The sequence below is a fragment of the Raphanus sativus genome, chromosome 4, assembly GCF_000801105.2.
Source record: "Raphanus sativus cultivar WK10039 chromosome 4, ASM80110v3, whole genome shotgun sequence".
NCBI lineage: Eukaryota > Viridiplantae > Streptophyta > Magnoliopsida > Brassicales > Brassicaceae > Raphanus > Raphanus sativus.
In genome coordinates, this window is record NC_079514.1 from 36,675,965 (window position 1) to 36,690,449 (window position 14,485).

Sequence of the window (14,485 nt, forward strand, 5' to 3'; positions counted from 1 at the left end):
TCAGATATCAAAAAAAAAATCTAAACATAAATAATATTATAGTTATTATGAAAGGTAATAGTATTTGTTTATATAGTAAGTTTTATATTCTATACATTTAAAGAATTTGTTAGACAAGTATAGTCTTGCACAAAATAATACTCACTAAGACACTACTGGATTGAGAGAAATTATTATATTTTTCAAAATTCCACTTTATATTGTTGGAACAATATTTCAGTCCTACATGGCTATGGTTTGGGGTTACCAAATGGCATCAGGGTTTGTCCATCCTTGCACCATTCCCAATCTACACAAGATGCCCAGATATAGGCACTCCTTACTAAACACCAATAGTTATTAGGCTGAAGCTGCGTTACTATTAGTAATTTGACAAGGCCCTATTTCCGAACCAAACAAATGAAATGCACCCTCTTATACTCTTAAATCCACGATATAGGCCCAACAGAAGACCCATAGAACCATGACGATGGAATATTTTACTCTTTTTCACTAGAGTAATTGCAACCATAAGGATTTAACGCTTTTCACCACCGCGACTATGTGACATAGCCCATGACACACACCCATATACATCATCAATATGCACATATCTATATTTATATATATTTATTAGTTGGTATAGAATGTTTATTTAGAGACACGTGATGTTGGACAGTCTTAACTAAATGGTGTCTTCCTGAGACTCGTCGAGAGGGAAACACGTCTCATCACCGCCGGTGTTCCATAGAAAATTAGCGTAATTAGCTGCATAGAAAGAGTTGGTGGGATCGGCATCGATTGCTTCCAAGAAAGTCTCTTCAGCAGCCCAAAGATCGTCCCGTGCTCTCCATAAGAACGTGGCGTATTTGCTCAGGGCCTCTGCGTCTTTCGGTTCCACTCCTACCGCTCTCTTGAAGTACTCTTCTGCTCTGTTATTCAAATATATCAGGTGAGACACTAATTCACTAGAGATACAAGAGTATCAAAGATGAGCTGAACAAAATCCAAAATTTCACCAGTGTTCACTAAAATATTAGTTAAGTAATACACTGCTTAATATACTGTTTAACCCCATCGCAAGAGGAATGCTACAAATTTAAAATACTTACTTCGGAGTTTTTTACTCCATCTCCAAAATCCAAACTGGATTTTATAACTATCCGAAAAAATTATATATCTATATTCAAAAGAACTAAATCGAACGGCCACGCCACTTACTACCAACGCAACTACAATACTACTATTTATCTTAGATGTATTAAAGCCAATGACAAAAAACATGTGTTAAAGACTTCAGACAAAGCCACCTTGTTGGATTCTGGTGGTAGGCCTGGGCACGGATCGGATATTCGGGTTTTTGAAGGTATTTGTGATTTGCTTCGAATGTTACGAATATCTGATTTTTCGATTTGCTTTGCTTCGGAAAAATACGGATATTCGGAAAAACGGATATCCGGAAAATAAATAGATATTTGCGGATATTCGCGGATACTTACGCATCTCTCATTTGTTTTGATTAATACAAATAATCTTAAAAATTTGATACAAATTTGTTTTGTAAAATATATTTTTTGCATGATATAAAAGATAAAAATTAAAAGAAGTTGTGAATCTTCATATTTTGTAAATTTTTAAACTTAGTTAAAATTATAATAACACAAAACTTAAAAAAAAATTATAATTGTCATAAATATTTTCTCTTCCTTTTATGTAATACTTTTATATAAGTAATAATATGAATAGAATCTATCAAATAATATATTAGAATAATAATTATATAATTTTATACATTTAAAACTTTAAATATAATCAAAATATACATGTATTTATATATTGACGGATCGGATCGGATATTCGCTTCCCAAAATTTTAATATTTGTGATTTGCTTCGATTTTGACGGATATTGAATTTTAGTATTTGCTTTGCTTCAAAAGCTTACGGATATTCGGAATTTTCGGATCGAATAGCAACGAATAACGAATCGAATCAAATTTAACGGATAAAATGCCCAGCCCTATCTGGTGGGGTGTCTTTAAAGCTCCACCGTAAACTCCACTATCATCAGCCCTCAAAGACTCAAAGCTGATTGGCTAGAACTAATCTTATGTCTTTATTTATTCCCCGCTAGATATTTTTTGTACTGTCTTCCTACTCCAAGAGGAAAAGAAATAGTTCAACTATCTTGGTCTTATTTATATTCTGCTGATGCAATTATTATGACGACTTAATTTTAATTTCGTAAGAAAAAATTTCCACAAGTATGCCCCACTAGTGAATAGACAAATCATCGAGCACTACGCCAACTTTTGACTGTTAGCATCAACTTGCAGCCTCATAATTCACCACCCAAAAAAAATCTACACGGAAGATTCGATGACCCTAACTCCCAAGTTAACTTAAGCTAAGAAAAATCTAATATTATAAACAAATTTTAACCGAAAAGTTAAAAACTAAAACAGTGATTAAGATGTAACAGTAAAAAAAATTGTGTGTTTACCTGTCATAGTCATTAGAGACGATGTAAAGGAACTGAGCATAGTTAGCGAGAAGCAGAGGATTACTAGGCTCTTGAGACAGTCCCGTTTGGTAAAGAAGCTCTGTTCTGAAGTAATCAATCTCCTCATCTGCTTCTTCTACTCGAGCATCCAAAGGAGACACGAACCGCTTCCTCGTCTCGTGATCTATCTTCGAATACCGCATTTGCTCTGCTTCCTCCACAATCGAATTCCACAGCCTGAGTTCATCTTGTCCCGACACCGATGTCTTCTCTGACTCTGCTGTCGTTGACCCGAGCGTTGACGAGACTCCTTCGGGTATGATTGTCTTAAACTGTTCTGATCCATCGTCACCATCTGCTCCGTTTAACACCGGACGGATGTTCCCGCCGCCGCCATTATTGTTCCCGCCCACGGAAGTCGTGTTCCCGTTGGTGGGAGAGGATACAAAGAACGTTTTAACCATCGAGGAATCCAACTTCTCATTAGCTTCGGTGGTTAGTTCTGTTACGGTGGTCATCGGAGGAGGAGCAGCGGAGGCGGAGGCTAAAGCAGAGTTGCTGCTGCCACCGATTGAGTAAACGGTGAAATTGGCGAGGAGTATCATGACATAGACCATCAATGTGGGTGTGGCGGAGAAGACTTGCTGGAAGAGCCAGAGGAAGGAAGCGTGCATCTCTTCTCTAACCCTAAGCAAGATCCCTCGCAAGTCTTCGTAGAAGAGAACCTCTCTCATGTGGAGCGTGAAGCTCTGGATCTCTCTGATCATGAACACCATCGACGAGAAGGCCTTGCTCATCGCCGATGATGATTCTTCGCCGGATAGTTTGACTCCTCCTTCTTCCTCCTCCCGTCTTCGCTTCTTCTTCTTCTTTATGATCCGAAGCGAGAGAGGGAGGTCGAATACGCTGTTCGCTTTCATCTCGATCGAGTCCATTGATTCTCTCTCGTGGTGGAATCTGAGGGTAAGCTCTTGGATCTTTTTGGAGAACTCTTCGTCGGAGAAGGGGTTTAGGTTTGCGCTGAAGACTAAGTGAGTCTTGGTCGGTTTAGATGATTGCCAGAGCTCGCAGGACTTGGAGCGACGGAGCTTTGTCCCGAAGAGAGACGAACGGTTCAGTCTCTGCGGCAGGAAATGAGAGGATGGTTGATGAAACGGTGAGTTGTGACGTCGTTTTGAAGGAGATGAGATGGCTCTGGAAGATAGGGTTTGAGAAGAGGAAGAAGGATGAGCCGCCCATTGAAGGAACGGCGAAGTGTATGCTACTTTAACACCCATTGCAAAAAAATTGATAGAAAATCTCGAGAAATCGAAGATTCAATGATTTTTGAGAGCTCGAAATTTAACTTTCTAGGGAAAATGCAGAAGCGGAGTAGCACGGAGGCAAGTGGCTTCCAACTTTACTAGTGGAACGCGGAGAGAGAGAAAGTGAGACGACGACCTTTATATACTCACAGAAAGGGTTTTAGTTAGCACGAGTTTATCAAAAGTATCGAAATATTTATTACCTTTAAATAATTGGAAAATAATACAAAATATCACCGGGTTTGAGAGCCGGTTGAACAGCGACGCACGGAACCTGACAAACGAGTAGCCGGTCCCTAGAACCGACTAATATGAATAAATGATAAACCGGAGATTCAGAAGGATTTTTCATTAGACGGTATAAAATAAGCCACGTGTCAAATTGATTTTCTTCTCCCAACTATTGGGATTCTGTTTCGTCAAAACTAGTGAAATAGTACTAAAAAAAAGTAATCAACGGTCTCGTAGACGCCACGTAGATATTTATATTGCTTTAAATTAAAACCAATTAAGATCTGAGAACAGGCGAGTGGGGTCCGCAGTTTACATGTATTTTGGTAACTGTTGCGATTTACGTCTATGTTCATTTTCTGTTTGGTACTCTTTTTTCTTCTTCTTTTTATTTATGAGCCGCTTCTTGGTTTAATACGAGTTACTGGGTGCTGCTATAGTGATTGTACGTACCAGATAATTAAACAAGTGTGAGTGGAATGCATTGCTCGTTTTGGGATTCATGTCCAATGGAAGGAAAGTGAACTACGTTGGTTAAATTTATCGTACGCGGGTATCGTTAGAGATACATTTGGAGCTGGTTATATTATATGGTGAGCCCGTAAATCAAAATTTGTCAAAGACTAATATGTTTAATCAAACATACCAACATGTACTTCGTATAACTACATGTCAAACCTAAGTTAAACCACCAATTTCAAAATCAATCGAATTCATTTAGGTTCCCATTCCCCATCGTTTAACCAAACCTAAAGGAACCCAAAATAAACAAATGTCAAGAAGAAAAACTCAAGATGTGATAGATATCTTGATTTAATGTGCCAAAACCGAGAGGGGTGAAAAAATAGACGATGGAGAAGGGGAGAACAATGTGCACCAACTTGGCCATAAGATAACGTCGTTGAGACAAGGACGTCGGAAGAAGGTGAAGAATTGACGGCTCTCGTTTGGTATCTGCTCATATCTTCTTTAACGGTTGATATTTATTCTTCTTTCATTGGATCTTCTCACACTTATCGATATTGTTTATTCATTCCCTAGGTTCATTCAATATAATTTAATACACGTACGGTGGAATCTTTCTTTCTTTATTATCGTTTATATTTGGACCGTCGAGAAAATTCGTGAATCCTTTTTTTTTGAGGAAACATGGATTCAGATCGTCTCGTGACTAGTGTTGGGGACATATCGCATGTTCAAATACGTAACTGTTGTTAGATTTTATTAAAAATAATTGTTAAAACAAGCAGTTCAGAGGAACGTGATTATCTCCAGCTAGTTTCATTTGTTACGTCTATTCATACATAATTTTCAGTTATTCTCAGGGCCTGACTGGTGTAACCGCAGCGGTTGCGGTTGCGGTTGCGGGAGTTTGCGGATGCGGGTGGTTGCGGTTTTAAGCATGTTCTAGAGATTTGTACGACTGGTACAGCTGTTAGAAATTGTTGCGTTTGCGGAATTCTTATGACTGGTAAACTACCAAACACAACATCTGTTAAATAATAATTTAACAATATTTACATTTTATGTAATTATAAAAATATTAAAAATCATAATAATATGATAAATATAAAATTTATATTTATAAAATCATATTATTCAATTTTAAAAATTTATAGAAAATATTTTAGTTTTGAATTTTTATAATATAAATTGAAATATAATATGAATACATTTTAAAATTTCTATTATTTCAATTGAAAATTTTTATTGGATATTTTAGTATTATTTTTATTTATTCTGTTTTTAAAGAAAAAAAATTTACCCTCCCGCAACCGCAAACGCTAGCTGGAACCAGCTTTTGATTTTAAGAGGTTCGGAGCGGTTTGAAGCGATTTGTAGCGTTTTCTGTGATTGTTTTAAAACGCCAACAACCACTATGAACCGCAAAAGCTGCGTTTGCGGGTGGTAACGGGAAAACCAGTCAGCACCTCAGTGTATGTTGCTCTTATTTTACATTTTCCATTACTTATTTCGGTTATACCACACGTCCAATAGCTTTTAACTATGCTAGTAACTTCTCAACTTTACTTGACGTGTGGTGTGATTGTATCGTTAGAAGAATGTTTAATGTAAAATGAGTGCAAAGTACTAAGAATAGCCGAACATTATGTATGAATAGATGTATAACAGATAATTCTCTTGCTCTAATTATTAGCTTCGTGATAGTATTGATCATACACATATCTAGGGGTACATACACATACATTAGTCATCGAAGTTATTAAGCAAAGTGATTCATGATTGAATCAAACGCCAAGGGTAACATACAATATGACTGCAAGTCTGCAATCGCCGGAAGACCAGCAGCCAGGCGGAACTAGAATTTGGCCTTATATGGGTCATAATTATTTAGGACATGTTAAAAAGATGTACTATTAAGGTTTGAACTTAAGACATGTGGGTCAAAAGGAATGATTATAACCACTTAATGCAGCAGCATTGCTTACATTGGCGCCAGTATGATAATTCAAACTATCATACTTTGTCGTTCTGGTTTTTAATACTATTTCCTTTTTATTTAAAAGTTAAGTTAAACATGTTATTTCTTTTTCTATGATTGTGGAATAGGCTATATAAGCATATGCTATACCTAATGTTTTGGATACGTTTGATTTTAATAAAGAGCTTTGGCTTTATACCTTGTTTAGATTTGATTCAATTCATCAAAACAGGAAGTTGGTCTTAAGGTGCTATCGAAAGAAACCCTTAATCGATCCAAGAACAGGTCTCAAGAACCCTAAATTCTTAGATCGACCGTTCACCCATTCGTACGCTGCGCCAGGTTGATATCAGAGCTTTGCTACGCTCCGAAACTTTCTCAACCGCTACGATGGTTCGTAAAACACGTTCTCAACAGCTAGCTGATGACGACGCCCCAGCAACACAACAGTCGGTTAACGACCTTCAGGCTCAAGTCACGGCACTCGTAACCGCCGTTGCTACCCTCACAACTCAACACGCCGCACCCGCCATTCGCAATCGTCGCAACACCCGAGGCAGTGTTCATACCGAATCTGATGAAGAGGATGACAATCCTTTTGCTCCACTCCAACCCCACCTTCCTCGCAATACCAACAACGAACATGATTCTGATGACGATGACAGACACATCCTGGAAGTCAAGTTTCAAACTTGAGATTCCGTTATTTAACGGTTCCACAAACCCAGAAGAATTGCTTGACTGGTTCGTCACCGTCGAAGAAATTCTTGAGTTCAAAGAGGTTCCGCTAGATCGTTGTGTTCCTCTTGTGGCAATACGTTTTTGCGACCGTGCACCCGCCTGGTGGGCACAGAGCAAAACAACTCGCGCCCGTCTCGGCAAATCTAAAATCGCGACTTGGGACAAACTTAAACGCGAGATGCAGAAAAAAAATTTACCCTACAACTATGATCAATTGATGTTTCAGAAATTGCAGAATCTCAGGCAAGGGTCTAAGTCAGTGGAAGAATACGCAACTGAATTCTTCAAGATGATCAATCGTGTGGAGGTTCGAGATTCCGAACCACAACTTGTTATGAGATTTATTGGAGGTCTCCGCCAGCAGATACAGTTCACCCTGAACCTCTTCAGACCACAATCAATCTCGGAAGCCCATCAACAAGCTATTACCATTGAGAATAAGTCTCGTAATGGCTATCAGCCATGGGGCTCCTCGCGACAGAATAAAACAACAGCAACTTCTTCAACATCCGCAACACCAGAGACGCTTTCTCTTAAAACAGAGACAGCTATTGTACCAGCTAATCCAACACAACAAGCACGACCTGGAGGACTCCGTTGTTACGCGTGTGGGGAACTTGGCCATCGCCAGTCTGCTTGTCCTTCCCGAACACGTCGAGGACTTCTTTTGGAACTCTTAGACGAAACATCCAATGATAAAGAACCGATTTATGATGAAGAACCAGAGGAAGAAGAAGAAGAAGAAATTTTTCCTGATACGGATCATTTACTCGTTGTCAGACGATCTTGCCTTGCCCCTCGAGCAGATACACAGTACCCTCAACGCAATAAAATCTTCCAATCTCGCTGCACTATTAACGGCAAAGTTTGTTCGTTTGTGATTGACTCAGGTAGTTGTGAGAATGTTATAGCTGCGGACGCGGTCAGTAAACTTGATCTCAAGGACGAACCACATCCTTCTCCTTATAAACTAGCTTGGCTACAACAAGATCACGACTTGGTGGTTACTCGTCGCGCTCTCGTGTCCTTTTCCATTGGATCTTCTTATAAAGACAAGGTTTATTGTGATATTGCTCCTATGGATGCTTGTCACTTACTATTGGGAAGACCATGGGAATTTGATCGACGTGTTACTCATGATGGTTTCCTCAATACCTATAGTTTTACTTTTGCCGACCGCAAGTTTGTGTTAAAGCCAGCTCCTCCGGAAAACAACTCTCCACCAACCGCCACCTCGCCTGCCACATCTCCGGTCTTATTATTGGAGAAAAGACCTTTTCTCTCAGCAATGCGTGAGGGCGGTTTCGTATTGGCCTTGTTACCAAGCCAACAACGTCACCTTCCCGTCCGGACATACCAGAAGCCTTTCAGCATATTCTCTCCACCTTTGCCGATGTCTTCCCGGACGATTTGCCAGCTGGATTGCCCCTTCTCCGCGATATCCAACATCGCATTGATATACTTCCAGATGCTGCCTTACCAAATCGCTCCCATTACAGAATGAGCCCAAGTGAACACGAAGAGTTGAGACGCCAGGTAGAGGATCTCGTGACCAAGGGTTTTCTGCGTGAGAGTTTGTCACCTTGTGTTGTACCTGCCTTACTCATACCCAAGAAAGATGGTTCTTGGCGTATGTGCGTCGACAGCCGTGATATAAACAAGATTACTGTGCGCTACCGCTTTCCTATTCCTCGACTAGATGATTTACTTGATCAAATCGGTACAGCCACAATATTTTCCAAACTTGATCTAAAGAGTGGCTATCACCAGATTCGTATCAATCCTGGCGATGAGTGGAAAACCACGTTTAAAACCCGAGAAGGGCTTTTTGAATGGTTGGCCATGCCTTTCGGTTTATCTAATGCACCTAGCACATTCATGAGAGTGATGAATCAGGCACTGCGACCCTTCATTGGCAAGTTCATAGTAGTATATTTCGACGACATCTTGATCTTTAGTCACTCCTTGGAGGACCATCTTCGCCATCTCTCTGAGGTCTTACAGGTTCTCCGTCGTGACAAGTTCTATGCGACCTTAAAGAAGTGCGAGTTTGGATCTGCAAAAGTGCACTTCCTTGGATACATAGTATCTGCTGATGGTCTTTCAGTCGATCCAAGTAAGATCACCGCGATTCAGTCTTGGCCAACGCCAACCACCATCACCGACGTGCGGAGTTTTCACGGTCTTGCTTCTTTTTACAGAAGGTTTGTTCCACAATTTAGTGCCATCATGGCACCTTTTACAGATTGCATTCGTGATGGACACTTTGGTTGGACGGAGGAAGCGGCTCACGCCTTCTCTGTTATCAAGGACAAACTTTGTTCTGCCCCGGTACTCGCCCTTCCTGATTTCTCTTTGGTGTTCGAGCTCCATAGCGATGCCTCTAAAACAGGAATTGGAGCAGTCTTAAGCCAACGAAGTCGTCCTATTGCCTTCTACAGTGAAAAACTATCTGGTGCACGGTTCCGATACAATACCTACGATATCGAGTTTTACGCGATCGTACAAGCCATCAAACATTGGAGGCATTACTTGTTTCATAAAGAGTTTGTTCTCTACACAGATCATGATGCCCTCAAACATTTGAGCAGCCAGGGAAAAGTTTCTTCTCGCCATGCTTCTTGGATCGCCTATTTACAACAATTCACATTTGTCATTAAGCACACAGCCGGAACTTCAAACCGTGTGGCTGACGCCTTGAGCAGGCGCCATTCTCTCCTTGCTGTTCTCCATTCGTCAGTCTCAGGCTTCAGTACTTTCATCGATTTATACCCGACGGATCCATATTTTGCGTCTATTTATACTTCGGCAATGGCAGGGACTTCTTCCGACTTTACCATTCATGATGAGTTTCTCTTCCGCGGATCACGACTATGCATCCCAGACTGCAGCCTCCGTCTTCAGTTAATTTCTGAGCTGCATAACGAAGGGCACGTGGGACGTGATCGGACTCTGCATTTGGTAGCTACGTCATATTTTTGGCCTACCTTGAGACGAGACGTCGAGCGATTTGTTGAGCGCTGCGTCGTGTGTCAGACTTCGAAAGGTTCTGCTACTAATGCTGGGCTTTATTTTCCTTTACATGTGCCGACTCAACCATGGACAGATATCAGTATGGACTTTGTCCTTGGTCTTCCGCGAACACAACGTGGTTTTGATTCCATCTTTGTTGTCGTGGATCGTTTTTCGAAAATGGCTCACTTCATCCCCTGCAAAAAAACGACTGATGCTTTGCAGGTGGCTACTTCATTTTCTGGGAAGTATATCGCATTCATGGCCTCCCTTTATCAATTGTCTCTGATCGGGATTCACGTTTTCTTGGACATTTTTGGAGATCATTGTGGAAACAGTTGGGTACTTCTCTGGATATGAGTTCAGCGTACCATCCCCAAACGGATGGACAGACAGAGGTTACTAACAGGTCATTGGGTAATTTATTACGGTGTTTAGTTGGTGAAAAAATCAGATCATGGGATTCTCATCTTCCCCAAGCTGAGTTCGCTCATAATCACTCTTTAAACCGAAGCCTCGGCTTTTGCCCATTCCAAGTGGTCTATGGCGTCATTCCGCGTGGTCCCTTGGACCTTTCTCACCTTCCAGATCGTACACGCCTACATGGAGATGCTTCAGCTTTTGTTGATTCCCTTGCAGATACACACGTGCAGGCACTTTCGAACTTGGAAACTTCAGTTACTAAGTACAAGACCGCTGCTGATGCACATCGCCGTCGCTTAGTCTTTGAGGTGGGCGATCTTGTTTAGGCTTACTTAACTCGTGATCGCATACCTGCCCGCGACTACAATAAGCTTAAAGCAAAGAAGATTGGACCCCTTACCGTCTTGGAGCGCATAAACGACAACGCCTATCGCCTTCGTCTTCCCGACAACATCAACACTTCAGACGTTTTCAATGTCAAATATCTCTCCCGCTTCTTTCCCACTGATGATTGTGATTCGGGGTCGAATCCTTCTAACCCGGGGGGACCTGATGCAGCAGCATCGCTTACATTGGCGCCAGTATGATAATTCAAACTATCATACTTTGTCGTTCTAATTTTTAATACTATTTCCTTTTTATTAAAAAGTTAAGTTAAACATGTTATTTCCTTTTCTATGATTGTGGAATAGGCTATATAAGCATATGGTACCTAATGTTTTGGATACGTTTGATTTTAATAAAGAGCTTTGGCTTTATACCTTGTTTAGATTTGATTCAATTCATCAAAACAGGAAGTTGGTCTTAAGGTGCTATCGAAAGAAACCCTTAATCGATCCAAGAACAGGTCTCAAGAACCCTAAATTCTTAGATCGACCGTTCACCCATTCGTACTCTGCGCCACCACTCCACCAAAAAATAACAGTGTAAACAAGCCTTCCTTTTAAGGTTGCTCCGCCACTGCGAGCTGCAGATGTAAAATGTGAACGTATAGCAAGAGTAGTTGGAACTTTTTTCCTGAATAGAAATTACAAATATGTTGTCTTTATCTTTTAGTTTGTTATATGTTTACATGTCTTCGATGATGCAATTCTTTAACGTACTCTTAACATGTCGTAAATATCTGATTCTTTTTTTTGGTAAGTATCTGATTCATCAGAAGAAATCTTTAACAATTGGTTCCTTTCAATGGAACCAAGGTCGTGAGCGATAACTATAAAAATCAGACTCATGAAAATTTTACAATCGACACACAAAGTATCAAATTAAATAAAAGTTATTTAGTTCACATTCAAAACGTATGCTGTTGGGGATAAATAAATTTACAAATTTCAAGATTATCACTGTCATACTCATACAAATAAGTAGAACACATGAGGTTTCACTTAGTTCTACTAAAATATTCTCGTATTGTCAGCATGGCGCGTCGGTTAAGTAATTTGTGTTCCTTTATCTTGCTAAATATAATAAGTAGGTTATTTGTGTTGTCTTTTTGGAAATATACAATTCTAAAAAGGTGAAAGTAAGTTGGTTATGAATTATGGAAGCGATGAAAGTAATTGCTAACGGGCAGCGACAAGAATGATCAAAGAATCAAGACAAATCGGAAAATCAAACACTAAATGTCTGAAAATTGTATGGACGGTGAATAAAACAAATAGAAAATGATAGAATACACCATGTGGTATTAAAGGCAGGGTTTGGTTTATGAAGATATTGATATGATGGACGATATGGGAAAAATAATAATATGTTGGGGCCTGAAGTCCATCGCACACTCGTCGTCCGGGAGGCCTGGTCTCTTGGCGGCTTCCTCAGGGATGATCCTATTTGGTGTCTTGTGTATTTATCGTGATCTTGTTGACGATAAAAGAAAACTACTCCGAACAAACACACTCAAATTTAGGGTGCGTATAGTAAAGCAGATGCATAGCAATTAAAAGTCGCGGTTGCACTAATAATTCAAAATCTCGAATATATATGAATTGCAAAGCAGGAGAAAACATCACTTATATATACACGCAAATCCCAACACTTTGAATTACGAAAATAAACTAATTAAATCCAGAGGTTTAATATTATGCAAAGTCTTTATTTACTTGAACACAACAAAATAGAGCCAAACAAATGCATTATACAAATTTGAGTGGATGGTGGCTCTTGATAAGACGCTATAGCCTATTTGAGAATCAAACGGAGAGAGACATATAGCAAAGGCCACCACGCTTATCACTTCTTATTTTCTTTCTACCTAGTATTTATCAAAATCTGCCTTCATATTCCATTCTCATGCATATATACAACTGATATTTTGTTGGCTACGTAACATAAGATATCATCGGTTTATGTGGATCTCCTTTTCCTATAAATTTTTAAAATGAACAGGATAGCTGAAATATCTCCATGTCGTATTTATCTTGATATCTCATACTTGAATGATTATATATGTGGAAATAAATAAATATAAGTGCATTGGCACGTCACATATCCATCACCTATTTCTTCAAAAAAAAAAATATCCATCACCTAGGTTTCTATCTTCTAGCTACGATTGTTAAATCTACATTTCTGTAATTGCGAATAAGGAATAAAGGGTGAAATCTTAAAGTTCAACTAGTTTTTGTGCATGTAAAATGTGATTATGTGAATAAACTATAACGTTAGTCACTGTTTTTTTTTTTTTTTTTAACGTTAGTCACTGTTGCAAGAGATTCTATTTTCTTAGTGGAAACTGGCTTGCCTGAAAATAAAACTGATCGCTTACGGTCCTTTGTTTTGACCAAGAGGATGAATAGATGGTGTTACTAGAAATATACGATTTTGAAAATTCAAATGGGCTATTAAAGGGCCCGAATTGTCAAAGCATAATGTGGCCCAATAAAATAGCGGCCAGACTAATTTAATTGTTCAAAACAGCAGACGAATAAAAGCGGATGGCAAAAATTCTATCGATACCGTTTTTCCCGCAATTTCCATAATAAGCAGTCTCGAGTTCTGATCCGAAGAACGATTGGTGTAGCTGACAAAGCAAGGAGATTACATAAAGACCTGGTGCCTGTAGATATATTTGCAGTACTTTCTATATCTACAGTGACGCTGGTTCGGGCTCAAACGAGGGAAGCTCCTCTCATTCAAGGATCAAGCCGCTGCCTATACCCGTGGAACTGTCCCGCGTGGTGTGTGATCTCTGTCGGTGATTGTCTCACCGCAAAAGGAGCTGAGGATGTTGTGAAAAAGCCTTTGGCCTTCGAGATTTCTAGCGGTGACGACACCTTCTTCATCGCTGATAACTAGAAGGAGAAAGAAGAGTGGATCACAAATCCATTGGATAGGTCGATCGTGCAACGGTCGAGATCGGTTACGTATTCTGAAGTCGTCAGATTACCGGTGGGGGCAGGTGATTTTAGCTCCTTTAGGGTTCTTATGGAATGTAACACTCTTGTGTCACTTGCTTGATTATGTATATATATATGTTATTGTATCACTTCTTAATCTAATTATGTTTTCTTCCGAAGCTTCTATTTTTGCTTAGCTTTGATGATTTAACAAGTTCTTGAACTCTGGGATTGATGTATTTTGTTTTGGTTCGAAAAAAAAAGTTGAAGGCTTTGTATATATATCATATATGTACAGCTTCTGAAGAAGGATTTGGTCTCTACGATGGTTCTACTTTCCATCAGTAAGATAAATGTTCCCAGATGCAAAAAAGTACCCTTCTTTTGGTTGTGAGATACTGAGATTCCAATCTATAATGTATGCTATTATCAAGCCCAACCTTTTAAAAATGTTCTAGTACATTTTGGTTTCTCTGAACAATCAAGTTACACATTTTCTGATGATGAATATATTGA

The 14,485-nt window shown here is 39.5% G+C and overlaps 1 protein-coding gene across 1 annotated transcript; it reads right to left on the reverse strand.

The window, feature by feature from the left end:
- Positions 1-571: 571 nt before the first annotated feature.
- On the reverse strand, positions 572-3,912 carry LOC108831764 (uncharacterized). The gene is made up of 2 exons (XM_018605282.2): positions 2,481-3,912; positions 572-911 (listed from the first exon to the last, which is right to left on the reverse strand). The coding sequence occupies exons 1-2, from the start codon at positions 3,755-3,757 to the stop codon at positions 665-667; spliced, it is 1,524 nt and encodes a 507-aa protein (XP_018460784.2). The 5' UTR covers positions 3,758-3,912; the 3' UTR covers positions 572-664.
- Positions 3,913-14,485: the final 10,573 nt, after the last annotated feature.

What these genes read in the sequence shown, in the direction of transcription:
- LOC108831764 (XM_018605282.2), bottom strand. Translation starts at nt 3,757, where the DNA reads ATGGGTGTTAAAGTAGCATACACTTCGCCGTTCCTTCAATGGGCGGCT. An exon ending in GTCTCTAATGACTATGACAG is followed by an intron (nt 912 to 2,480) that starts GTAAACACACAA and finishes TTTGAATAACAG; the next exon opens with AGCAGAAGAGTACTTCAAGA.